This window comes from Netta rufina (genome assembly GCF_964035555.1).
Source record: "Netta rufina genome assembly, chromosome: 2".
In the NCBI taxonomy this organism is placed as follows: domain Eukaryota; kingdom Metazoa; phylum Chordata; class Aves; order Anseriformes; family Anatidae; genus Netta; species Netta rufina.
In genome coordinates, this window is record NC_140124.1 from 35,131,640 (window position 1) to 35,159,612 (window position 27,973).

General features: G+C 43.3%; 1 protein-coding gene across 1 annotated transcript in view; it reads left to right on the forward strand.

Annotated features, from left to right (window-relative positions):
• The first annotated feature begins 1,028 nt into the window (after nucleotides 1-1,028).
• Nucleotides 1,029-27,973, forward strand: part of SNX10 (sorting nexin 10) — a 37,548-nt gene continuing 10,603 nt past the window's right edge. Inside the window, exons 1-4 of the mRNA XM_084282958.1 lie at nucleotides 1,029-1,131; nucleotides 16,729-16,784; nucleotides 25,145-25,231; nucleotides 27,244-27,344. Coding sequence (XP_084139084.1) covers nucleotides 16,761-16,784; nucleotides 25,145-25,231; nucleotides 27,244-27,344 — 212 coding nt within the window. The 5' untranslated portion in view covers nucleotides 1,029-1,131; nucleotides 16,729-16,760. The remainder of the gene's footprint in view (nucleotides 1,132-16,728; nucleotides 16,785-25,144; nucleotides 25,232-27,243; nucleotides 27,345-27,973) is intronic.

The window sequence follows — 27,973 nt, forward strand, 5'->3', positions numbered from 1 at the left end:
TTCTGCTCCAGGACAGAGGTCCAAACAAGTTGTATATTGGGACTGGCTGCTGAGCCATGCTAAGTCCCCAGACGTCCCTGGAAATTGGCATAGGCCAGAGGTGCACAGCGCTGCTCCAGCACCCAGGAGCGTTTTCCAGGACTGCCAATTCACAGGGAAGATGCTGCCTGCAGATCTGCTCTCCCTGCGCACATCGGGAAACACGTCCAGGAGCTCCAAGGCCTTCCCTGTGTTAGCGGGTGAAGGAACTGGTGAAAAAAAGAAAAGACATGTTTATCATTAGCAGCAAGAGACCAGCATTTCCCGATCCCCCTAGGCTCATTAGGGTAGCTTTTAGAAGCCAAATTGAGCTACCTTAAGCTCCTTTTTAGGAACCCAACTGCACTACCCAAGGACGGGCTATTGCAGAGATGGGGCACAAAGTCACAGTGCTGTTTCCAGGCCTATCTCCAGTATTTCACACAATATCAAGCATTAAAAAAATAAAATAAAGAAAGAACTCTTCAAACGATAACATCTAGCTCTCAAAGATGTGATCGGGGTGAAAAAAAAAGTGAAAACCCCCAAAAATGATTGATATTTTGATTTCCTGAGGGAATAAACATTCAGGAGAGACTTCATTCCTCCTCAAAAAGATGTATATATATATGTGTGTGTGTGTGTGTATATATATAAATATATATATATATATGTATATATATGTAATTGGGTTTATCTATCCTAATTACCATCACTTTTAACCCCTTAGCTAAAAGGCCCCCAGAGCACCTTTCTTTACGCGCCCCACGCCGCAGCCCAGCTCCCGCAGGCCCCCTCTCCACGCCTGCGCAGGGAGCTCCCCGTCAGTCCCAATTTTACCTTTTTTTCGCTCATTTTCGGGGCGGGTGTCCCCGTCCCTGCCTCCTGCCGAGGGGACGGGCCCCAGGTGACGGCGGCAGCCGGGCGGGGACAGGGACAGGGACACGGACAGGGCCGGGGGCCGGGCCCCGGTGCCGCTGACGTGCCAGGCACCGCCCGGCCTAGGGGCGGCTCCGGCTGCGGTGGCTGTGAAGACGGACACACGGACAGAGAGACAGACAGACCGACAGGCTGACGGACAGACCGACAGACCGACGGACAGACAGACCCAGGGTGCGTTACCGAGGCTTGCTGGCGGGGGGGGGGGGGGGGGGGTCGCTGCGCCCCGAGGTGAGGGTGCAGCGCCGGGCAGCTGGGCGCTGTGTCATACAGATACTCTGTGCACGGAATTACGTGTTACATAAATATATGCTGTATGTATATGTATTAATGCATTATAATGCATTATAATGAATTTTTCATGCATCGTATTTCTCTTTGTGTTAATCCGGAGACGGCCTTGTTTTTACTCCTCATCGCGTGCTGCCGAAAGCGCTGAGGATTTGGGGGAGCGTGGAAAGCGAGCTGGTGGCGATACGCTTAAAACATCATAAAACCTGTAAAAGGAAGGAGGTGCCAACAGCAGCCTTCGTGCTGCTGGCTTCTGCCATGGGCAGGCGGCGGAGCTGGGCACGGTGACCTGCGGATGGAGGCATGGAGGGAGGGGTGGCTGCCTCCCCGCTTCTCGTCCCGCACCCGCCGAGCTGGCCCGGCATCCTCACAGCCCCCCAGCTGTGTGACACTTCTGCTGTGGGACCGTGCTGGGGCCGTGCTGCCAAATTCTGATGGCACACAGAGCACAGAGTGGCACCATGGAGGGTTAGGGTCTGGCCCGTGCTCGGGATCCCCGCCTGGCCCACGGCCATGCCCCGGTCGCCCCATGTCTGGTCCCTTCCATGGGCATTGCAGGTGGGGAGCAGTGGCCTGAGTTTGTGTCTGCCACTTGTGTGTCAGATGGACAGGACCTCGGGGTAGAGGGGACATTCTTCCTGTACATGTGGGGGGAAACTGAAACCGAAAGTAATGCAGGAAAAGCCTGAGTGACCCAAGTTGAACACGCCATCCCGCAGAAAAACTGAAATACTGGTGTCTTCTAGGTGCAGAAGATGAGAGTAACACTTGTGATTTGAAATCCAGGAGCATGTTGCATATCATGGATATTTTATTCCTAGTCTATGCAGGATTTATCTTTAATTAATTTCAATTTGAAGATCTTATATCGGTGTACCGTACTTGTATGAACATACTTCTAAGGACTTGTAGTATATGTGAGCTTTATTATAGACTACTATGACTCAAAATTTTATTTGCGGAAATAAAATGCTTCCTTTTTTTTTTTTAAAGCAGAAATATGTTCTGCAAATATTATTACTAAAGTACTAACAACATAACCTCTCTGATGCTCTACTGTAATTAGAAGAAAGTAGCACCTAGAAGCCTTATTTATTTACTTGTGCCCTGTGGTAGAAGCGGCACAGACACAGGCAAACAGGCAGTCATTGGTCCCAAAGAATTTATGAAATAAAAGGAAAACAACTGACTTTAAACACAGACCAAAAAAAAAAATTTGTTTAATAAGATACCTCTTAATGTTCAAACAAGTGGAAAACCCATTATAAATTACATGGGTGTCATAGCTCCTATTTCATTTATGTCTGTTTATATGGCCTAACTGCAGTTATTTGCTGGGCTGCTGGAATTAATGATTAATGCCTCTTCACCACTGAAAAACAATATTTGCCAGCTAGCAGATACTCCTTCCTAAACTCAGGTGTTTTGTGACGGAACCTGCCGCAATAATTCTTACAGCTCCATAAGATAGTAATTGATTTCCATGCTGCATTTTTCTTTTTCTCATTTTTCTCTTTAAAGATGTGCTTATGCTTCAGTCAGTCAGGGTTAGCCCGGTAGAAAGCTGCAGCAGAACCACCAGAGTGTTTGATGAAACGTTGCCTGGATCCCATCCCGGCAGCCCTTCAGGTTCTGTTTTTCCCCCATTCCCTGCCTCGCAGGCAGAGCTGGGTAAACATTGCCCTTACTCTTCAAGGCCTCTCCCTTTGACCTTTCATACACTTAGAAGTTGTTTTCAGTTGTGCATTTCCACGTTAGCTAATGAAGAGCAGCTCTTCTCAAGGCAGCACCTGGACACAGCTCTGTACATCCACTTGCAGCACAGGGGCAGTGCTGGGGTCTGAAACCAGCAGAGCGGTGCTCAGCTGCAGGCTCCGAGCGCTCTGGGGTCTCCTTTCCGAAGCAATGTGCGGTATAGAGCAAAAACCTCTTGGCTGTTTGCTCAAACAGAATATTTCTCAGGCACGGGAATGGATAGAGCACTGAATCATCAGCTGATAAAAACGTGATGTGAATGCTCTTGGAGAACTGTCACCATCCAGCGGGGACTGGTGACATGGTGTAAGGTAGTAGCGCTGTGTGGGTGAGGACCAGATCATAGTAAGGGCAAAGGTGACGTTCCTAGACACTTCTACACTGCTCATGCTGCTGCTGCACGTGACACTTAAAAAACAGCTTTTCCTACCCAGAGAGGATCATGGCAGGTGCTGCTTTGAAGTTTCCTGCGTCCTGTTCCCAGCTGAGCAACCCTGCAGCACTTCTTGCTGCTTCCCTCCTTTCCCCTGCTGCCTATTCCCCCTGCACACAGCAGCATTCCTGCTCACCCAAGGGCTGCACCTGCCCTGCCAAATATGCTTGCTTCACCTGTTATTCTGCTATTCCTCTGATCTTGTGCAATAAAACATTCCTGTCAAGAGCATTGGTATAAAAGTTGGGCACTTCTGACAGTAAAGAGCTGAATCATGCTTGCAGCCCCATTTCAGTCAATTTTTGCTCAGTACTTTTCCCCATTACCATAATTTCAGGCAACTGAAACCTTTGCTTTTATAATCCGGTTTTATAATTTATTCATATGAAAGAAGGAAACACTTCTCTGGCATTTTGTGTGTGTACTTTTCTTTTTTTTTTTTGGTGGTGATGGTGTTTTGTTTTGTTTTGTTGTTTTTTAAAGTTAATCCCAAAAAAGGCACTGAGCATCTGCTCAGCAGCACGGACTGCTGGAGGAAGCTTTCCTTGCCTCCCGGGAGTTGATAGGTAGGATAGGAAAGGTGACAAGTGCAGTGAATCATGTCTCTGCAATGTATCACATGGATCTTACTTCCATGCATGTGGTGCGTAGTATGTTTTAGTAGCTTTTGTTTTTTGTAAGCAGATAAATGCAGGATCTGGTTAATTTAGGATATTGTGATTATTTTTTCCACTTGTTAGACATTTGTATCTTTTTATTATCTGAAGAAACTAACTCAGCAACTTGCTTTGTTTTTCTGTTACTAAAAATACTAAGAGGAAAGCACAGCTTTGTGTCCTCTAAGAATTTTCTGACTTGTTGGCGGAATAACTCTTGGGGTAGAGCAGCAAATCATGCTATATTTGCTTGTTCTTAAAAACAAACAAACAAAAACATAGTTAAAGAGAACTACATGTACAAGTATGATGCATGCTATTTGGCACCGGGCCTGTGTATTTGTAATATTACTTGCTAAATCTGCACAGTGTTTAAGAATAGAAATGCTTTTAATGAGCTTTCCCCGGCTTGGAACAAAAAAAAAACAAACCACCCCCTTGATTAATTTATATGGTTATGAAACATTCACGATTTGCATACAGAGAGACATTGGGAAACAGGGAAGCAAAAATAAAAGCTTGTCATCTCAGTAGTGTCTGCATGAGTGGTCACAGCACTTGAGCACAAAGGCTGTCACCATGCTCTGCTCCTCAGCAGAAGCTCCAACATGTTCACAGCCGTGGTCAGCGGCTCTTTGGGCTTTTGAAGTCAAGCCCCTGCAGGAGGGGAAGAACAAGAGGAGGGACTGCAGAGAGACCTCAGAGCCAAGACCCCCTGCGACAGTCTGAGCACAGAGACCGAGCCTCGTGGTGGGAGAGGCTGCAGTGTGTAGGGATCTTCATGCACGTGGCACCACATTGCCTTGACACAGGTGACTGGGGCCATTCAGGGGCTGTCCAGGGGGACCCAGATGTCTGTATGAGGCTGGTGTCATGACACTTGACCAGCAGCTGGTCCACCTTTTTCTTGGGCAGCAGCTGAAGAGTAAGTACAATATCTAGTGAGCATCCACAAAGACACTGAACACTATATTATATATATACATATATTTAGGTATCCAAATCCTACTTGTCTGGGTTTCTGCAGGACAGGGGGATTGTTGGGAGACTTAAGAGAACAAAATACAAGAAAAACATTGCAAACGGTCCTGTACTTCCCACCATGTTACTTGGATGATTCTCATTCAACTTAGAGAACTTCAAAATGATGTTTCTCTTCTTGAGGTCTAATTAGTGGTAAGTCTTCACAGAAACCTTAAGTGCCTGAAGGGTTTCTGGTCCCAGAGAAGGTTTTCTAGTCCCAGAAAGCAATTTCCTTTTGGCCTTTGCTGGTCATGTTCTCCACAGAGTGTGTGCTAAAGAAGCCAGTAGCCCATGCTCTGTCTGCCAACCTCTTTGCTTACACTGTGCTCGCTTCCAGCTCTATGCGCTCCTTCACTACTTGGGGGATGGTTGTGTAAATAATATCGATCCTTGCTTGTTCTCTTCTACCAAAAGCCTTTCTTTGAACAGGTTTCGTCTTGGGGTTGGTGTCATGCAGGTAGGTGTCTGTGGGCTGGCAGGGTTTGCTGGCTGCTGGCCCTTCAGCACAGGTTCTTTCAGATGCCTCCCTCAGGACGTGACCCAGGAGAGGTACATTCATCGGTAGACCTGAACCTTGCTCAGACCTTTACTCAGCATGACCCTGTGGGTCTGGCACAAGAGGAAGGGCTCGATCACTTTGAAAGGCATTTCTTTTTGCTCCAATAACTTTGTGAAAGCAGTGTTTGTGACTGACACGATGGATTGCCACAGAGTGCTTCGGCAGGGTGCAAGTTGACGAGTTTCATTTGTTTAAGAACAAATAAGCTAAGAATGATTTTGTTACTGCAACTGTTGTATTTAGAAAGAGAATGCAGTTTGCTTTTGGCGTTGGCTTTTTGTGCCGAGTGGTATGAAGAAATTCCCGTTCCCTGGTGTTTAAAGGTCTTGTGGCTTGAGAAAATTACTCCTTGCTCTCCCTTTCTTCTCTGCCGGAGAGTTGTCTTGCAAGACACACTCACTCAGAGGTGTTTTGTACTTCATGGCAGAACAGGTGCCTTTCTTCTTCCTACAACAAAGCCTCCATTTTGCTGCCAAGCCGAGGAGGAGCAGCACACCCTGACCCTCCTGTCAGCAGGCTCCTGGCGTTCACGTTTCTGCCCCTCCTTTCCCCCGGGGCCTAGCTGCTGGCCTACCTTGCTGCAGCAGTCACGGGGTTATAACTCGGGGCACTCCATTAGCCTCGCCATTTTAATTGCATAATGGGGCTGTGTGGGTTTGGGTTAGTCATGACTTTGGTACCCGTTTGACGAGATCTTCAGCCGCCTTCCTAGAGGGTTAGGCTTTGTTTCCCCAGGAGCGGTGTGCTTCTTCCCAGAAGAAATTAAATTCTACTCAGGAGGCATTCAGAAGCAAGGCTAGAAGTTGCGTGCTAGGGTTTGTTTACAGGGAGAAGGGAAATAGCTATGAAATACGTAGCTGTGGGCCTCGTGTGCTGTGGAGCATTCTGGTAATACCAGAGCCCGTGACACACTGGGCATCCACACATATAAACAGTCCCATCAGTGCGCGGTGTCATTGCGATCATACACTGAGAACAGCCAGATAGCCTCATCTCTCATGGTGTGGAGGAGCACAGCCCAAAGTGCCCTGATGTGTATCCAGATGTGAAATATTGAGGCCTGCATGTGATGACTGGGACACGAGTTGGTCTGCTGCCTGAGGATTTAAGGCTTCCTTACATTTGGTGGGTCACAGTGAGGACTGATCGCTGTATAGCTACGTGGGGCTGAATCAGCAGGGCTGGTGGGCAGCCAGGAGGGGAAATTCGGGGTAAGATCAGAGCCCCTTGTCTCCCATCTGTAAAGGTGGGGGCTGCCGTGAAGATGATGGGGAAAGCAACCAGGTGGCTGGCTTACGTGGTCCCTTCATCTCCCAGACTGTGACAGTGGTTTGAGGCAGTAAGATCCAAGAGTCATGGGTTTTATAGCCAAAATGTCCTTTGGGGGATTTCATGGAGAACTGTTTGACACACAAATCCTTGCACAGAAACTAAGCCTTCTGACTAACCTTCTGACCGCTGTTTCACTGGTAATCACAGGTGGATTTGGAAGGAAGATCTCTTTGGCCTGCTGGCCAGGAAGAGAGCAGCTAGCCCTCTCAATGTGTTACATTATAATATATGGATAAAAGCAATGGTTTTATTTCAAATTGATTTTTCCATGTTCTCCAGCGTCATCAGAGCCGGGGAACTCCTTATCCAAGGCAAGCTTTTTGGGTTAGATATTTTTAATTTGACTAACAAGTCTGCTTGGAAAAAATGCAGCTTTGGCATTTACAATCCCAGCAATTTAACTGACTATGAAACTGGGAGTTTATTTATTTGTCCTGTTTCTCCAAGTATATGTCTAACCTCTCATAAAAGATCCTGCCTTTGCTTACAGCACTGTCTTGCCAATGTTCTTAGACGATGACAGTGATGACCACTAGCATGTTTCTGGACATTGCAGAATTATTTTGACCAACCGAGGATCACCAGAGCTTCCGTAGTTATAACCCTGGGTGCTGACCGGCTTGCCCTAACCATCTGAGCTGTGAGTCTGCAGGCAGTGTGGAAAATGATAACGGGTTTCGGTGTATCTGATACCCATTGACTGGATTTTTAGCAAAGTTTAATTCTGAGGAGTGCTGTTATTTCCATGGCTGTTAGCCATAGCAGCCTGATTGCATCAGTTATTCAGGAAAGTTTCTGGTGGTGATGGGTTAGGATGGATAACCCCTCATCCAAAGAGGATTCCTCTACTCTTTTCCATCTACAGTAGACGTGTGGCTGCTGCTGCCCATTTTGGACCTTTCTGTAGCTGAGTTGCTTTGGTTGCTGTTTGGTTTTGAGATGTGTGTTTAAACAGTGACCCTGAGCTGAAAGCCATTGTTCCCACAGCATCCTCACCTTTCTTTGGGGCAGCAGAGCTGGGGAGGAGCTCATGGGTGTTGGCAACTGCTAGCAGCCACCAGACGGATGCTTATTGAGGATTTGCCAGTAAGACCACGAACCGGGACTTCAGATATGTCCAAACGCACAAACCAGGCTACAGCTTATTTAACTAAAGGTGTGATTATATAAATTGACGCTGTTGTTCCAGTTTAAGAGACCTTCTTCCATCCACAGAGGGAAATCTGGCCATATATGCAAACAGGACTGATGGCAGAGTTGAATGAGTGTAATAACCGCGTTATTTGTGTTTGTCATGTCTCCTGTTCTTCTCTCTTAGCTCCTGAAAGGAGTTTTCCATACTAGAAGACTTCTTCCTATGCTGATAGTTGGCCAGGGGCTGATGCCAACCTTGTGAGGTCATGGTGTAACAGTGGTAAGAACTGTAATTGAGGTGAATGTACCCCAAATGACATCGTAATATTTAGTAGGCACATAGAAATGAAAAGCAGAAAATCCAGTGGTAATGGATGAATCACTGATTTTCAGTCTGAGTTTCTTTTTTATCGGGCATTCTCATGAATAACTCGTCCTGCCAAATGCTGTTTGCTCCTCAGAACTGTCTGCTTCAGTAATGAGTAAAATTATTTAAAAGCTATTTGCTTCCAAAACATAGTTTTCATGCAGCAAAAGGCTAACAGAGTTAGAGATAGAGAACAAAGCCTGTTCAACAAGCAAGCTGCCTAGCTGAATTCACCTTCAATACGTTATTAAATAGTTAACTATGAGTAAATCTAGCTGACAAACTAGTGCAATGTACGAGTGCAGCAACACAGATGCAACACAACTAAGTTTTTGCAGTAGTGATGGGCCATCTGATGAGCTCTTCAGTGGAAGAGAGCATGCATGAGTTGCCCCTGTGTTAAGGACTGCTCACATGTAGGACATCCAGCTGGATCATTGTAATGATCTCTTAAGGGCTCGGTCATCTTAAAGACCTAAGAAACACAGCATTTTGAACAGACCTGATCAAAATGCTTGGTGAACTTGCTATATTGGCTGAGTATGTATCTTCCCCGCTGCTTTGAGCTGCAGTTATTGAGACTGTTCAGGATTGATTTGTCTTGGGGCATAATTACTTAACTGATAATTTTATTTTTGACTGTATCTGTGCTCTCGCACGTCCATCTCGCCAGGTGCACGTGATTAGATTGGTAGTTTTTATGCTGTGGTTGCAACCAGGACTGTCACTTGTGCTTCACTTTCTTCTTTAGGGACAAGAACAAACACCACCACTTCCTACATGTGACCAGGTTGTGCTTCACAAAAATAACGGTTTTGTTAGAATAAGGAAATCCCCAGCAGGAAGAAAGCCAACACAAGACATGTTGTGATATCTATCAGCAATTTAAGCAGCAAGAGAGCTTGACAGTAGAGAAAAATCATATGATAAGTTAAAAGCATTTAAAATAAGCAAAAATGAGAAATTTCTGCCACGTGACATTCAAAATGTTACAAGGAGTGAGTCAGGAAAGAAAAGGTCAGGTGATGTCAGCATTTGCATTTATGAGACAAAAAGAAATGTTGCAATAAGCCTTTGTTGTGTTTGCTGATTTCTGTTGTGCTTATTCAGCAGTAAAGCTTCTATCAACCCATCTTTCCTTTGGTAAGTAAAACTTAGCTATTGCAGAGTGATACCTTGGGGAAGATGATATTTTTAGGGTAGTTTAATTTGCTTTGATGATATAAAATATTTAATTCCTATAAGAAACATGAAGTTCTGGAAGGAAGCAAACCATACATTCTCTGAACAGAGACCCTTTTCCAGAAGCAGCATTTAAGATTTTACGAGAGACGATTTTAATCAGTGTTCTGGAGTCCTGATACTTCAGCATCTATCATTTTTTCTTAGTTTGTAGAAAAGGGATATGCAAAGTTCCCTAAAGCAAGGATATTTATTAAGAATTTATCCTGAAGGTCACCGACACTTCTATTCGGACTGCCTCATCTATGACTGGCAGTCTGAAAACACCCCAGCAACAAACCCTACTATTTGTCACGCTGCAGAATCATGTAGTATAGTTTAAGCTTTTTATTACACACTACTTACTACACACTTCCCAGGTCTTTGGGAAGAGTTACAAAGGTAGGCCAACGTGGCAGACCAGCTTGATATGCTGCCCAGAGAGCACAGAAGTCTGAGCTGAAGGAGAATTTTGAGCAGTCCCCACACAGTTTCTGGAAATCGTGACAAACATCAGCCCTGAGTAATAACTAGTTACCAAGATGAAGACTGGCACATACTGTCCTGTCAGGGTCTTTCCCCACAATTTCCCCTCTCTAGTCATTGCCTAAATCTGAATCTGCCAGAGTTATCCTTATCAGTATTTTCTAATGGGAGAAAAACGATGTAAAACTTGTTCTGGGATCAGCAACCCACTGAAGCTGCAGAATATATGTGAAGGCCTTTGGGTGAGCTGCAATAATAAGTCTGCAATTAGAGACTAATAGGAATAGGAGAGTGAAGAAACCCAATGCCTCCGTGTACTGTGAACGCTTTTCTTGGTACTTCTTCCTTATTTATCTTTAAGCTCTTAGAAGCTTCAAAGAGGCTTGACGTGTGAGTCATTCTGCTGTCCAGCAGTGTATTATTAAGCTCATGCAGTTCAAAGTGTGCTATAATATTACAGAAACTGGATATCGGTGACCTACACCTGACACTGTAATCCACGTTGTGTATTTATTGTGGAGGGTGAAGGGGAAATTGGTACATTTGGCTAATTACTTGATTCTCAAGTTTCTCCTGAATGAATGAAAATTTCTTTCATAATTGTTTTTTTAAATGGATCAAATTCATTCTCTGGATTAAACAGGTCTTAAGAGCTGGGAAGATTGCAGCACAACAGAGAAAATGGCAGCATAGTATTTAAAGAGGAGTTGTCTTCTACCTGGTGGCCGTAAACGAGCAACCAAATGGAGTGAAATCCTGTAGGGGAAGACCAGTTAACTAAGCGTCTTGACAGTGACAGCTGGAGGTCAGAATTTGAAGCACAGCCACAAAGGCATGATTTTTGGAAGTGCGTATTTTTATAGTGTTGTGGTTGGAGGGAAGGCCTACGAATTCTGCTGGTGATTTGGAAAGCTCTTGTTCTTTTAAAAGCTCTTTAGATGATGTCCTTGTGTCCTGCTCAGCAATGAAGTGACTCCGCTGCTTCAGTGGTGCCACACTAGTGCAGTGGGTACTTTTAGCCTGGGAAATGAGTTGGATTTGCTGAATTATTGTGGACATTGCTAAGCAGTCTGCAGATATCTGAGTGCTGTGCAGAGTTAAATTAAAAATGCTTATGTTTTTCATACATTTTTCACTTTCTAACAAGGAGACCCTTACGGTGGTTTGCAGGAGGAAGGTGAAGCAGATAACCAGCATGGTTTATGAAAGGAAGAAGGATGTGCCATGACCTGAACAACCCAAGGTTACGGTCTTCACCCTCCTGTGTATGCACTTTGCAGAGGAGAGCTCGTGACTCCTCACCTGAATGTTGTCAGATTGACCCCAGGTATTAAACTGGCTGGACCAGGTGAGCTAGAAGGTGTCTGCTCACTCTGGGTTAGCCTGAATACCCGGGGAACAGCTTTAGAGTAGGATGCAGAGGAGGTGAAACTGGCTGCAACACAGGGTGTTGGTGGTGGGCACGCCTGCCTCTTGTAACGCGCTTAAAAGCTAAAAAATGCCAACGTGACAGTGCTGAAAAATGAAGATAGCTGTTTTGTGGCTGGATGATTTTGCATGTCAGCTGGGCTGCCTTGCTAGGTGTGCTGAGATTGCTAACTTCAGCCCATGACCAGAGCCACTGCTGCCTGTCCACAGCTTGTATCCCTCCTGGGCTCCCGCAGCACTTTGGCTGTGAACCATCCAGTTCGGTCTGGAGCAAAGGGCTAGTCTGGGGCTCGGGTTTTCAGCTGATATGACTTGTGGTGCTTTACTGATGCACACCCGTGCTCTGAAAATGGAGCCCCCTGCTCTTCCAGAAATGTTTGTACTTCTGATGTGTGTTGCTGATTCCCATCAATGAGAGCAGTAGTTCTGTGATGATGATGACCTTGTACTCAAATCCTGTAAATGCCAGGCTATGTAATGATGTGGCCATCACAGAATGTTATTTTTTTATGTATTAGCATATGCTACCTTTACACAGTTTTCAGAATATTTTCTCCAAAACTAGGGAATAAGCAGTCAAAAGCTTCTTTTTCTTATCCTCTGAGGCTCCACCACAAGTCACCAACTAAGTTGCTGCTGGACTAGGAGGACATTTCAGTTGGTAAATACAGTATGGCTGTTGTTATATTTCTTCCATAAACAGGTTAATGTTGCTTTCTGCTGCTTGTTATCCTTTAATCTGAAACAGCTATAGCAACCTTCTTCGATATGGTCATTTCTATATGACTGAGTCTTCTGCAAATCCAGCCCATGCTCCCCAGGAGAAATCTGCATTATCCTATTCTAAGCCTAAGTGCTACTTACATTTTAGCATGGAAGTATTTCAGTTTATTACGGTTACTGATAAACTCTCCAGAGCTAGCATCTTTCTTTATTACAGCTCTATTCTTCATGTCTTTCCCTTTCTTTCCCCCATCACCTGCATGTTTATTTTCCTTACAAATCCAGATGGATGACATACCTTTTGGGAACAAGACCTAAAATGTGGGAAAGATCTTTATGCATTTAAGGATTTAATTGTGATCTCTCTCTTGGTCACCTGAAGCCTTGAAAGCAAGTTTCATTTGATACTGGTGACAGAACAACCTTGGAAGTGCAGCTGAGGACTTTGCCTGCAATTGGATAGGACTTTCGGTCATGACCAAGGCCTAAAAATAAATCACTCTTCCCTCCTAAAGCTTGAGGGCGGATATTTAGCTGTATTTTTAGAGATAACCAAAGGTGGGTGGCTGAGTGGATGGGTGGATGGGTAGTTCTTGAGCTGAAGATCAACACTGGCTACGTGCCATTACCGGGCAATCCCAGAGCAGACAAACGTGCTGCCTGTGCCACTACCTAGCAATGGGCTGGTGGTGAAACCTCAGTGCAATGAAACACAGCTGCTAGCGAGGCAGCCGGGAGGGCTGTGCTCACTTATGAGCTTGGATACCCCGGTCCCCAGCCTGAATCAGCTCCCGAGGCTGAGCGCAGCAGGTGCCCCTTGCTCGGCTTTGTTTGCGCTGGTCTCATGGCTCTGTCATTTACTTTGCCTCTTGCTTGAGTTTTAATCTTTCATTCTGGGAATGTGGGCGAGAAGTTACTTCCTCCTGTGAGAGGAGGAAGATGAAAGGGTATTCCTCAGTAATATAGTTTCTTTTAATTTAGATATTAAAATATAAAAGCAACTCTAATATACGACATGATGTATAATACTTAATAGTACTTAGGTATTATCCCTAAGAAAAACACTGAGGCACTTGTTTTGTTTTGTTCCTGGTGTTTGTGTAGTGTTTTTTCTTTTTTTCCTTTCTCCTACAGGCAAACCATCCTACCCAACCTTATCGCTTTTGGGTTGTTGGTGTTGGCAGTTGTGAAGCCGTTCCCTGGGGGTTTCTTTGGTTATGCAATTAAGGGCTGTCAAAAACATGCACTGATAGGAACAGGTGTTACATTAAGTCTATGAAACTAAGCAGTAATAATAATAATAATAAAAGTAGATCAGAAACAGAAGAAAAACTTACTCAAAGTGACGTTTTTTTTCCAGTCACAGTACAAATGTTTATCAAAACCGTACCTACCTTTGACTTTTTTGATTCTTTTTTTTGCAGGACTGGTTCTTTTCTCTGCTGATGGAATTTTTGTGAGTAAAAAGACCAGCAATCTTCTGCTTGTCTTTTGAAAGCTACTTCTCTCCATCACTGGTATTTTGGGTAGGGTTTTTCTGTAGGCAGACACATCTTAAGCGGACAGTTGGACTGTTCTGCTTCACCAACTTCTACTTACGCTAAAGAAGTCCTAAAATACCAGTCATGCTATCCAACCAAATACTTAATTCAGTAGGTTTTAAACTGCCTGCAGGGTGATTGGGGTGATCTTGGACTTGCTGAAGTCAGTGTAATTAAAAAAAATGCAGCTTTGATGGGCTTGCATTGAGGTTAATCCCAGTGGAAGTTGCTATGTTGGCAGCCAGCCTGCCTGTAGCATGTGCAATGGAAGATGCATTTTGCTGTTCCAATATACACATTTTTAAAAGCTGTGAATGAGGTTTTGTATTTCTTTCCTAAAGCAAGAGAACCTTTGCTCTTAAATTAGCTAAGGGTAGTATTTGCAGCGCAGCAGCTTAGAAAGTTTCTTCCCTTCTGCATCCAGTTTCTTGGTTTGTCGTAGGTTCTTGTCTGCTCAGACAACATATCTGCATGTACAGCCAAGTACCAGGGTGTGCTTCTGCTTCCTCTAATTCAGTTTTTCAGATGGCTTGATGAAAAAATGATGTGTTCTAAATATTTTAGGAAGCTTTTTTGGTGGTGCACTGCTAACTTTAGTCATTAAATATTTAGAATTGCAGTGGCTGTTTGCACTTTAAACTCTTCTTTCTAACCAGCACCAGCCCGTGACTTGGTCATTAGGAAGGAGAAGACAAAACCCCATGTGTTATTTCAGCCCAGTCATTTACTAACAGTGTCAGGAATGAGCTATTTGGGGCTTGCATAATTACTTGCTTAAATCAGTTAAGAGACTGAAGAGAAAGAGGCTGCAGAATCTGACAGAATAAAAATATATAACTGGGAAAAAAATGAGTTGCCATTAAAAAAAAATACATTGGGGGGGGGGGGGGTAGAACCAAAAAAAAAGTTCTTTTTTTAATTTTATTTGGTTTAGGTAACAGGCAGAAGCAGCCCTTCCTCTGGTGACAGCCTGAGGCCTGCACAGTGCTCTCCATGCCATGGGCCGAAGGAAAGCTCCAATACCTCTGTGTTCGTAACAATAAATGATGAGCCAAGTTCTTGTGGCCTGGTTCAGCTATTTTGTGCCACTTAGCCATGCCAGATAGCTGAATATCTGACTTGATTACCTTCCTGAAGGGCCCTTGTCATGTTTGGCACTGCCAGCAAGTGTCAGGGTGCTCTTCTGCACCTCCAGCCCAGAGTGTTGCCATCACCCTGCAGATTAATTAAGCATAAAGCCATGGAGAAAAAAAAAAAAAAAAAAAAAAAAAAAAAAAAAAAAAAAGGAGTTTTTCAGTGAAGTTCCAGCTACAGAATTCAAAGAGCAGAAATAAACTGGTGGCCTCACCTTTATGGAGATGGGAGCTGTGCTGGTGGCACCATCTCTGAAGCCTGACGTATAGACATTTGGAGTGAGAATATCCTTTTTTTTTTTGGTTATAACTGAGCCTAGAGGAATCTGACAAAGATGCGTTTGTTTCAAAAAGTAAATAAATTGTAAGGCCAGGAAATAGAGCGTGCATATGTTTGTATTTTGTTAACATAGTTAGAGTTGTGTTTTGACAGCTAGGTGTGTTTCTAAGAGGCATTGAGCTGGGCTTCACCTAAATACGTAATTATGCAATAATTTGTGCGTTTCCAAGCTCTGTACAACTAAGCCTAAACCTCCTGTATATCCCCTATTCACAAGTAGACGTTTGTGTAAGAAACCTGCAAGTTCACCTTTCACAATAAGAGGGTTTTGCTCAGCTGCCCTGGGTTGAGGTTTACCTGTCCGGTGCGTTCCCAGCGGGGAGCTGTGCTCTGGTGGTGCAGGAGGAGGAGGAGGGAAGCTTTTGGGTGTGTTTGGTTTGGAAAGGGGAAGCTGGCATTTAAAGGCTGATGAGGAAATTGCACAATTTTGTAGCTGGGGGGGGCAGTGGATGTGTTACCTGAGGATGACTGGGTGACACGTGGGAGAGGTAAAGAGGAATGGCAAAATGCAAATCCTTTTCCCCCATGGCCATTGTATTTACACAGGAGGTGTGTATGCAAACCAGCACTAAATAAATCTGCCTTGATCTTCCCTGTGTTATCTATCCTGAGCAAGCTGGCTGCTTTGTGCAATGGCAGAGGTAGTTAAGATCTTATCAGGATTTCCAGTAAAAGAATGGATTTAAAGTGCAAGTTAACGACAGGATTTTTGGATTTGGTCTAATTATGTACTTTACCCACATGGAGATTTTAAAACCACAAATGCTGTGAAATTTAGCCAGAGTCTGCATGCATGCAGAGTCTCTGCTTTTCTGTTTCAAAGAAGCGACTTAGAGAGGCTTTTTGATTCTGCCAACTTCATGGATTTCCCGAGGAAACATCCACAGCCCAGCTAACAAGGATGGCACCGCCTTGTAGTGTCTCTCAGACCTCGGCTGTAATCATGCAGACCCATCAGGGCACAGGCAGTGCTGCCTCCGCTGCATTTTCACAAAGGATCAGCCAAGGGGTGTCTGCTGTGGATGCGTGGAGCTCTTGGGAGCTTGGTGCAGAGCATCAGTGCCACGATGAGCACTGGGGGATGGCCGGGTGTGTTACAAGCAGCCCCAGAAAGGGACTAAGCCAGTGTTCTGCCACAGCAAAGCAGAGAACCTGCCCATCATGAATCAAAAAGGCATGGAAATGGGATTATTTTAATGAATACATTCTTATATCTGTTGCAAACGTATTTTTTGCCATGTATAGACCTGAGTGTGGCTCTTCCTACAGTTTACTGACATCTAGCAAAAGCGATAATGACCTTTTAAGTAACTCTTAAATGGCATGCTGATGTCTGCTTTGTTTTTCAGATCAATTTTTACTGTAACACAAGACATTGAAGATGACACCAAAACATGAAAAACAAGTAAGTGACATAACCTTTAATAAAAAAGGATTTTCTTTTGATGGTTGTGGAGTGTATTTCATTGAGATTTACAGTTTGTCATCTGTCAGATTAAGTAAAATAGTTGGTCATGGCATTTTTTTTTTCTTTTAACATTTACCAATAGCTGTGTACTGCATAATTCCAAGGAAAGCCATCTATTTCTTCAATACAGCCGACTAAACCTGAAGTCAGACTGACTTTTCTTTGGCATATCTCCACTTAAAAATGCAGTGAAGTCTCTGGAGTGCTCAGATGCTGGTGATTAAGATGTGATATATAAAAGAGGTGAAATGCTGGGAACAAAGCATGGCATGATGCTCCGCCTTGGGGTAAACACTGAGAATATCAGAGTTATGCCATGCTATAGTTCTGACAGCGGCCCAGTCCCCAGAGTAGTCCATGAGTACTGCAAGATAGAAAGGAAAGGAAAAGAAGTTTCTGTGGCTAAACAGACTGAATTTGGTTTGTCTTATATGCTGTTTCCAAACTGACTTCCTTGAAGCAATTTTAATCAACACTGCTATGCCCTCAGTTCCACCATTGGCTTTGAGACTGCCTGTTTGCTTTTACTTACACAAATCCATCGTACCATTGGCTGCCTTCATTTTGATGTGATTAGGAATAGTTAGCTGCCTGAATGACACAGTGCAGTCTTCTTTAGTAGTTGCCATGAACATCCTAAGGAAGATCCTGAAAATCCTGTAATTCTTGCTCTTTGGCATTTCTAGGTCAGGGTGTTCCAGACTACTCAGGAGGACCCTTTGACACCAAATGACAGTTTCATGAAACCTGTCATATTGCTTTCTTCATTGAAGAGACGTGGAATTTTTTAGAATTATAAAAAAAACAAGACAGTCATTTTAAGGACTGATGATGTAATCGCTGTTACTGTCAATGTTTTAAACTATTTTCAGTAAAATTTGCAACCTAAACTTTGTATCATATTAAAACAAGAGGACTAAGAAGTGAAACCAACTTTCTGCCTAAACCGAGAAATGCAGTTTCCTGCCCCCCAGTCCTCTTAATTTGTGTACATGAAGGCTGTTGTTAGCCAAAGGAAGACACTCGGACAGGATATTTAAACCCCACCTGATCCTACTCTGAAATTGCAGTAAAGGCAGCACTGCAGATTTTTTTTTTTTGTCTGGCAGTGCTGCCTGGGTAGAAAAAGAAAACACATAATTGGTGATTTGTAACTTCCAGTGTGGCTGTCTCATTTTAGGACCTGAATTAAATTAAATTAGAACGGATCTAGGTAGTATATGGCAAATGGTGATTCCTGCTTTGCAGGCCCAGGTCAACATGTTTGATCAATGCCAGTAAATGAAGTGGGTTTAATCAGATACAACTAATAAGGCTCTATCAAATACTCACCTATTTTACCACCATTTCTTTTGATATTTGTATTTATTTAAAATTTGTGATGCAGAATTAAGATGCAGATAAGGCCCCATTGACTTAAGTATTCTGGACAAACCCAGGCGAAAGAGACCTCAAAGACCACTCACATCCATGAGAGACAAAAGCCTTCCATTTGTGGCAGTACCCATGTCTGCTGTCACTGGTGGGGCAATACTAATGCATAACTGTAGGTAAAAGTTTTCTGAAAACAGTAATTGTTATTGAAAATAATATTTTGCTGTTCAAACCATTCAAAGTCAGAAACCACTTAATTGAAATAATACATTAAAATGAGTTTACAGAAGCATTCAAGGATACAAATTGGTTTGCAATTAAAACATATATGGATGAGTCTTTGAATGCAATGAATTTACCAACAAAATTAAATCAACAGTAGCATTCTGTAGTATTGTTTGGAGCCAGACTTTATCCACGGCCCACAGGGAAAACAGGTTAATAGGACTAAAGAGCAAACCCTGCAGGCAGTTTTGAGGAAGGATTCCTTTGAAATGCACATCTGCTACTTGCTCCACTGCTGTGGTTCTTGTCCTCAAGAACCACAGTGATGCTTTGTTTCCTCCTTTTTCAAGTGCTGTTGAGTAGGCTCCATGACTGGTTTGTTTTTAGCAAGGCGCTAATAAAATGCTTCCTTTTAATCAAGGAACACTAAGAATTGTCTGCTCCAGCTAATTGCTAGTGTGCATCCCGGCCTGGAAGTCAATGCAGGGATGCATAGGAGTGTGAGAAGCTGGACTCACCTGGCACGCAGAGAGAAGACAGTGTATATATTCCATGGAGGTACTGCTGTTTTAGATAATGGAGTTGGATTTTAGGAAACAAGCTGTAGCCCTGGCTCTGCTACAGCTGACCCTGCAGGGATCCCTTGTTCTTTGCAGTTTGTTTTAGCCCAAACACAGCTCAGTTAATTATGCAATGGTTACAGCAGTCTAACTCCTGATTACTGATTTAGCAGGGAATCTCTGTATGAGCTAATTATTGCCACATAGGAAAGCCACGTACTTGAACCAGATATTAAAGTGCTTAAACTGACGTGCCCCAAGCTTGTTAGCACATTGCAGGAAGAGTTAGAAGCAGCTGACCACTGGTGCTTTACAGGAGCAGCACCTTCTGGACAGTCAGTCTTTTACCACTGCTACCACCAGTGAAATCAGGAGAATTGGCACTTTGCACCTTTGATATTTTGGCTGCCATATGGTTGTGTTGGGTATTTATATTCTAAATAGCAGAAATAATGTCAGTGTTCACAGAAAACTAGCATATGCATGTCTTCTTAGTTTAGCTGTGTGTGCTGTTAAATCCAAAACTTAGCTCTCAATGTCCCTCCCAGGCAGTTCCTTCCTATACCTGTGGCAGTAGCTCCCTTCCAGAAGTGTCTAAGCCTTCTTCAGGAGAGGATTTAATGAGCATCAGCAAATCTGCATGGGCTGGTCTGGACACTGCTGAGTAACTTATTGCTTGACTTGTGAGCTTGTTCAGGGCTGATAAAGAAGAAGCTTTCAGGGCTGATAAAGGAGATGCCTTCTGCCTCTCTCACCTGCATGCCAATACTGGACAAATATAATAAACCTCCTGTTGCACCTGGTTAATATGCTGGGGGCTATATCTTCTCTTACCTTCTCTTTCTCTTTATCCACCAAGAGAGTGGCTTAGGGCATTCACACAGGCCAGGAAATACTTGTTTTCTTCTTTATGCTTTAATTGTCAAGCTACAGAATATTCTGGAGTGATGCACTGCCAGTTCCTTCAATATTCAGTGGATCAGAGAGGAAGAAAGTAAATGACTCTGCATAAGTGACTCAGACACGCATGTGGGAGAGAAGGACTGGGATTTCAGTCTTCTCTCCATCAGTCATCAGGTATTTTTTAAGACATAATGATTTGAGTGAGGCTTGAGCTCTGATTTCCAGATGAATGTGGACCACAAGTATCATAAGTTGCACATTCTCTTTTGCTCAGCGCCAGCAAACTCAAAGTTTAAACAAGTCATTTTATCTCAGCTGTTCATTTCCTACCAGCCTTACTATTCAGCATGCATGGAGGGAAGGTCCCAGTGCTCCCAGTGTGAAAAGCCCCATTTCATTTGTGGTTGATCCTTTTACTACTAGACAACCTGATGGGAAACTCTTTTTCTAGGATGCTTTATGGAAAATGACTCTTTGGAGGTTATTGACTAATCTGACGCGTAACAGTGGCACCGTGGAGCATGAGGCTATCACCTGACGCTGTCCTGAGCACACAGATTTGAATTAGACGCAGCTGGAATGAATGAAGCACATAATCTTCCAATGCAGGATTATTTTTATTCCTCCCTCTCGTGGCAGATTGTTCCCATATTAAAAATAGATGTTTCCATGTCAGATTTCCTATTTTCCTAATGGGAAAATAAAAAAAGACTTCTCAGAAACATAGTTCTTGTGGTCAAATTCTAAATATCGGAGCTTTTAGCTTATGCCTTATTTCTGAGAAATCACTGGCATTTTTGAAAAATACCTCCAACAGGAGATTTTTATTTTTAAGAAAAAAGTCTTCTCTTTGCTTCAGCTGTTTTTATGGCATACTCCTCTTTTTGGAGAGGAACAATTCAGTCTTCAGTGCCTGTGTCTGCATGACCTCAGTACTGCCCTTTTCCTCTGTTGGCAGCACTCCTGTCTTTGTACAGGACTGTAACTATGAGAGGTAGGTACCCACCAGACCTTGGGCTCACTTTGGCTGTTTTGTCTTTTATTTTTGACCCTAACAGCTGGGACTGCTCCACTTCTTATGGACAGAGTCGTGAAGTGCCCATGGTGCCATGCCTAGGCTGGCAGGCACAGAAATCGCAGCCATGTTAGCCTTGAACTAAGAGGCACATCCAGCCAGAGAAGCTGCTCGGCTTATTCCTGTTTGCCAAGTAGTGATGACTGCTTCTTGTAGTCATGTGCTTGCTCTGCTTGCACGTGCAGTAACTCTGCCGAGTTGTTCTACATGAGAGAGACATCTCTTTCAGTTTTTTCTCAATCATCCTCAACAGAATTCCTCGCTAATTCAGTTTTGGGGCAGATGTGAAGTTGCTCATGAGGGTATTTGGGCCAGTATGAAGGCTGGAATCCAGATGGAAGTTACAGTGCTAGCAGTTTGGATAGGAACTGTTTTGCCTATGAATTTCACAATTTCCAGGGAGAAGGAATAAACAGAGATGCCACTCACTAGTAGCTTTCTGTTGAGTCTGTATAGTTCCCAATGCAGGAGGCTTCCACTGCCAAGTTTAGGCACTTCGGGCTGTCAGCAGTAAATTCTGGTCTGCATTAGGCATTGCAGAAAACATGCTGTTCTTGCATGTATAATAGACATGTCCAGGATATTGTGTCCCTCAGAAAAAAAAAAAAAAAAAAAAATAATAATAATAATTAAAAAAAAAAAAGGCAAAGTATATATAATGTGGTGTCATACAATTCTGCAATTCTGGAAAAAACAAGCTGAACTGGGAAGGAGAAGACACCTTGAAAAGGATTGCAGCTGATTGTAGTAAAACTTCCCTGAAGCTTTGGTTCTTTTTGGGTTCTGCTTCCCCTTTTGTAAGGCTGGCCTGCAACACGGTCTTGTGATAGAAGATGAAGCTGGTCTTCATGTGGTCTGTGGGTGAAGAGTTCAGCCTCACCCATCCCAGGTGAACAGCAGCTTACTTGAAGACAGATGCCTACTAAAGGTATCCTGGTTTTTGTAGCAAGTTTGGGAGGGAGGGGAGTATATTCAAAGGTAGTTATTACCCAAAGATGCTTTATCTATGTAAAGTTTATGACCTGTGGACTGAGCTTACAAAAGCTGTCTCCCAGGGGAATATTCTGCCACCTACCTCTGCTTAAGCCCTAACATTGCCTGTGCATGAACATTGGCCTTGTACAAGCTGGTGGCTGTGTAAACGCCTTTTGTGGTGTCCACAGTAGGCAATTTGGGCTGCTTGGATTCAACCAGTGTTGGTATCCCAGTGGGGTTTTGTATACAGGAGAAGGCTTAAAGGAGGAAGGGTGGTTCATGTGTGTAATATGGCTTTTCCAGAACAGTAGAAAGTGTAGCAAGAACTGGAAGGAGAACTTGCTGGATTCACGATGGCTGGAAGGGAAGTACTGGAGATCTTGAGAAGGGCTGGACAGTTTGGTTTTCTTTTCTAATTGCTTAATGCCTGTCTTGCTTCATTCTGACCTCAGTCTTGGTATCCATCAGCAAATGAAGGGGGAAAAAACAAGCAAACATCCAGTCTTCTGCTGAGATTAAGGTGTTTTAAGTTGGAGCTCATGCTGACTATATTTGAGCGTGGCATCTTACTGAAGTGCTCTGCTGTAACCATAAAACACTTCTACTTCTGGGGCAGTGATTTGCTACCCAGACACCTGACTACCACAACAAGCACAGTGGGTCTTATTTCTTGTATAGGTGGAGCCTGAAAGGTGTTTGACTTCTGCAGTATTGAGACCTGGGGGCCATTTAACTGGAAATTGAAAGTGCACAGGGTTTTGTGTGGAAATCACGTGGCCCAGAATCATTTGCAAGGCATCCCATTGCTATCCCACGGCATATCCAATAGTAGCTTTCTGTCATAATACTTTGGTATAATAGAGGTTTTAAGGGAGTAGTTTACTTATTTTGACCCCTTGGAAAGGAGAAGGTTGCTTGGAAATGAAATAATTTGAGGAATTTAGGCAACAGCAAGCATAACGGGAAGATGATATGGCAATGGATGGCAGGAAGGGAACCCGAGGCTGGGCTGTAAGCAGGCTATTTACAGTCCAGCTGCAGTAGCTGAGAGGAAGAGGAGAGCAATGCCCTGCTTGAAGCTTCCTGGCATAATTGTGCTTCTTCTGGCTTGCAGGACTGATGCACTTGGGGCTCAGAAAAAAAAATAAAAATTTAGAAGTGTTTGTGGCTCTGGGAAGAATGAGACACAGGGAAGGAGAAGGCTGGGGAAAGACAAAAAAAAAAGGAGAAAATAAGACTGTAGATATGAAAAGTTGTTGCAATGGGACCGAACGTATGCTATGATGGAAACTGAGGTAGGAGGAAAAGGAAAACTGGACTGAAAATGATTTTATATCCTTTGTTTGGTGCTCAGGATCTGCTCAGGAGGAGGAATAACTTTGTCATGTCTCCCACTGGTGTCGTTCTGTTAGCAAAGGCCTGACCCTCAGCTAGCGGGAATGGTTGCAACGCTGTTCTTTGGTTCCTTTCGTACCAGGTTGGCACGGGGGTAAAAATCTGCAGAGAGTGCAGAGCAGAGGAGAATCAGGCCTCCAGGCTCTTCAGTGAGGAAAGAAGCAGCAGAGGTGATGGGAGACTTTTAAGCAAGCTTTATTTGGCAAGGAACTCCTGACAGACCCCAAGACGGTACCCAGCAATAGTGCAGAAAACACCCCTGTGACTAAGAGCCAGGCTATGTGAGATAAAACTTGGGGCTTCACCAGGCCACAGGTTCCTCTTCTCTGAAACAGTTCTGCCATAAAATCAGCTGCTCCTGCATGATAAATGATTGAATGGGGACCACAGACACCTCCCTGCCACATACAGAGGGCAATGACCGGTCAGGAAAATGCATCTTTTCCTGTCAAGGATGTCCTTGTGCTCCCCTCCTGCTGGTCTGTTCCATGTTTGCTGCTGGTGTGCGTGGTGGGGAGAGAGGGTGGGGGGCACCTGGCTGAAGAGTAAGGGTTTTATTTGTGACATCCGTGGTTTGGAGACACATTTTGAGATCTTTCAAGATCAAGATTTCTTGATTTATGAAAAGAGAGCTGCTAAAAAAGCATGTTATTTGTCAGAAACTTTGTCCTATAGTTGACTCCTGTACCTGGATTTGGAGCACAGTGCCTTCCTCTCAGCAAAAATATATCTACAGCTTAAAAGCATTTCGTTAAGTCATTATTTAAGTGGTTGGCTTAGCTCTTTGGGGTAATCATTTATTTAGACAATTGAATGTGGGCAGCCTGCTCTTTCCCTGTGGAAATGACAGGTAGTTAAGAGGCACTTTCAGCCTTCATATTTTAAAGAAACCTTTTCCATCTTAGTATCAACACACAGGTTTGCCGTGTTTGTTTTTGATACAGGATTTCAAGTTGTTATTAGCTGATGATACTCAGAGGCGTGTGATTCTTCAGCTGCTCCCAATTACTATTAATGATGCCTAATTATGTTCCAGTAATACCCACAGGCCTCTCTCACTCCTTCAGGATCACTCTTAAGTTGTTTGGGAATGCTCTAGGTTGTTATGTAAACATATGATTTATAAGGAAATAGGCTAGATATGGCAATTTCTAGGATAAATATTCTATGTTGTCCCCTGAAAATGGAGAATGCCATATTTTTCCAGTGGGAAAAGTATGCTTTTCTTGCTGGAGCAAGAAATTTTAAGTTCAGAACAAAGTCAGGTCTTCAGCCCTTTGTGGAGGTACTGAGCACTTAACTTAGATCCCTGAAATTGATGGGCATGAATACTTGATTTTAAAAGAGGGTAGATAAAATGACAGAAGAAATTTAGGGTCAAATAAAATGTTATGTGAATGCTGAATACAAGGGTGGGAAAAGTCCATTTTAATGCCTACCTAGTTCTATCTCAGATGCGTGACTTGAATGTTAGATTTTTTGTTTGTAGTTACCGAGATAACCAACTCTCCCACACACGAAGCATGTATATAACTTCACAGTATTACTTAATCTGAAATATTCCTCTTCAGCTAGCAGTTTGGCAAAGAATTTCCTGGGCATGTGGTGTAGCTCAGATGATTCATTGCTTTTTGCTTCTCCTTTTATAGGGTTGCAAAATTCAATAAAACAGCAGTTCAGCTTTTAATCTGAGCACAGTAGTTTGTGGAACAGCAGAGCAATCAAGAGAGTCTTTCAGGCTCCCTTTGTCTTCTGAAATTAATTGCTTGATTTTTATTATGCACTTGCAGGAATTTGTTACTGTCTTGGTGCGAGACCCCAGGACACAGAAAGAAGACTCATGGCATTCTTACATCGACTATGAGATATTTATCCATGTGAGTATAAAAACATCACTAGAGATTCTTTGGACTCGTACTGCTGTTTCTGTCTGAGCTGGGGCTCGCTTCGGGTATTAATAGAATTTCTTTACAATGCTTATGGGAGACTGCAGGTTATTATTCTCCTTTTAACAGCTGAAATGCAGTAGAACAGGTAAGGGTAGAGTGGCCAAAAAGACCGTGCAGAAAAGTCTATGAAAGAGCTGGAAATAGGACTTGATATTGCATTTACACTTGCATTCCACTGTGTATTGCAACATACGCTATTCTTAGCTTTACTCATCAACTAGAAGACTGTCATGGTCAGTGATATCTTAACATTATAAAAGAATTTTGATGTTCAAGTCTTCACATTGAAAACAACTTTGTTTTCAGATAAGTATCTGATTATTTTTACTTTAAATTCTTCTTGACTCTTCTATTTGCCAAGTTACTTGGTGATCCAATGTATTTGTTTTCATCATACCTTGATATTCATGTTATACCACCTTAGTGGTGATGGTATATGTCAATTAAGTACATTCAGGTTCATTATTGTAGTCCACCATTTGTTAATGGAGTGCACTTAGAGTCATGGTTTTCTTTTGTCTTACATCTGTCCTGTACATCATTTTATTTTGTTGATTGTTGTCATTTGGTGGGTGATACATGGAAGGAGTTATCCTAATTTCCTAAATTTAGATCCAGGGTTTTTAACTATAATGTAAATAAATTTTCTGAAGTGCATCAGCTCTCCAGCAAAGAGTTGGAAAGCACCGAGTTACATAGTTGATGGTTTGGCACAAGGCAGACAGAATTTCCCTTCTGTGTGGGAAAGCTAAACACTTGGTGTAATGTGAGCAAACAGTCAAATGATTGCTTGTTCAATATCTATCAAGACAAGTACTTTCACCCTGTGCGGCAATCAGCTGTTAAACTTCTGCAGCGTGGTGTAAGTACTGATACGAAAGCAATTACATTTTTGGCTTCTGCTAAAGAGACATTCTGTAGATTTGGTGGTGGGTGGGGTAGACGGTGGTGTTTCTCAATAGAAGCGTATTGCCATCTTTCTCAGCAACTGCTGAGTTGGGGTGAAGTCACTCAGACGTGCTGTTATGTGACTCAGTGCTGGGCATCTCGGAAGCTGACAGGCAACATCTCCTACACTGCTAGGACTTTCAGAGACCAAGTCTGGGTCAGTCCTACCACCCAGGTTACTAGCTGGGTTCAAAGTCTTGCATCTGCCAGGTTCTTAGAACAGCCGGATACCCCTTCTGCCCAGCTCCTGGAGTATTTGGCTTCTTAAGCTGTGAGGTAGCCAGGATCTATTCTGGAAAGCTGGCACCTTTGGGCCCTGCACAATCTGCATCGTGTGCCTGTGGAAGAGCTGTGGCTCCTGGCAGGCTCTTGAGGGCTGGCTGGACTGCAGGCAATTTTATAATGGAGTCCTGTCTGGGAGGGTGGGTTTTGCCTAAATGTATGCTCCATCGGAAAAGTTGGAAAAAGCATCTCATTTCCATGAATTGTTTCTCTTTTGATGAATTGGCGTTTTCTAGTCGAGTAGTAGTGTTCTGTGGGAAAGTTTCCAAATGCTGCTGCTTGCAGAAAGGAGTTATGTCAGTTCAGATTTAAGGAGGATCACGCACTGTCAGAACAGCTGTTTGCAGGATTTTAACTAGAAAACTAAATATGTTTTTCTTTTTTTCTTTTTTTGTTTTTTTTCCCTAGCAAAGTTTGGCACTGTCTGCTAAAATTTTTCTTTCTGAGATTTTTTTCTTGTTACTGCAAGTTGTGCCATGATCCTTATCTCTTCCTTTAAAAAAGGAAAAAAAAATAAATCACTGAGAAACTGTAGAAACTGTCATCAGTCCTGTCTGAGCTAAAGCATAGTCCTTAACCTAAATTGAATTAATTATCAAGCTTTCCATTGGTGTGTCAAGGGTTAGCATCTCAGATGCTTTTTGATGTCATGCCTGCATGTCAGGTTAAGCTGCTTTACAAGTAACCTTTCTTTTTCAATTTCTCAACAGACAAACAGTATGTGCTTCACAAGGAAAACATCCTGTGTTAGACGACGCTTTCGAGAATTTGTTTGGCTTCGGCAGAGGCTTCAGAGCAATGCTGTGCTCATGTGAGCAACTTTTTATGATTGGTTTGTTTCATTAGATATCTACTTAACAATCTGTCAGTAACACGTGAAAGAGGAGCATTGTTTTACCTTAATTCTGAGAACAGTAAAAATGAGAACTAGAAAGTATCCTGCATTTGTACAAGTGCATCCTTGCAGTCGTACAAGCTTATTCTGTACAAGGCACTTTCTCTGCTTTAAATCCAGAAAAAGTGATTTGTACTGATGGCCTTTGTTTGGTGAGTCCCAGTTTTAATTTCTAACAGATCTGAGCTGCTGTTTTTCCTTTTGCTACGTACAGGTAGCAGAAAGGACAATCTGGGCAAGGCAGACTCCTAGGCAATGTTGAGCTGAGGTTGTTCTGCTTAAACTGACTAGTAACAACAGCACAAGTGTACCTAGGATGTGGTTAGGTTCTCCAAGGGCCATAAATGACCTAACCAGGCATGTCTGCAGGCCTAACAACTGGACCAGAAAAATCTGAGTTATTTTTCCTTTCAAGTTGTGTCAGAAGCCCCCCATTTTTCTTAACCGTACATTCTCAAATTCAGTTTCCTGAGCTTCTGGAACATGGCTCATGAATTTCAAATGCTTGGGGTTGGCATTTTCTTGCAGCGTTTTTCTCTGCTGTT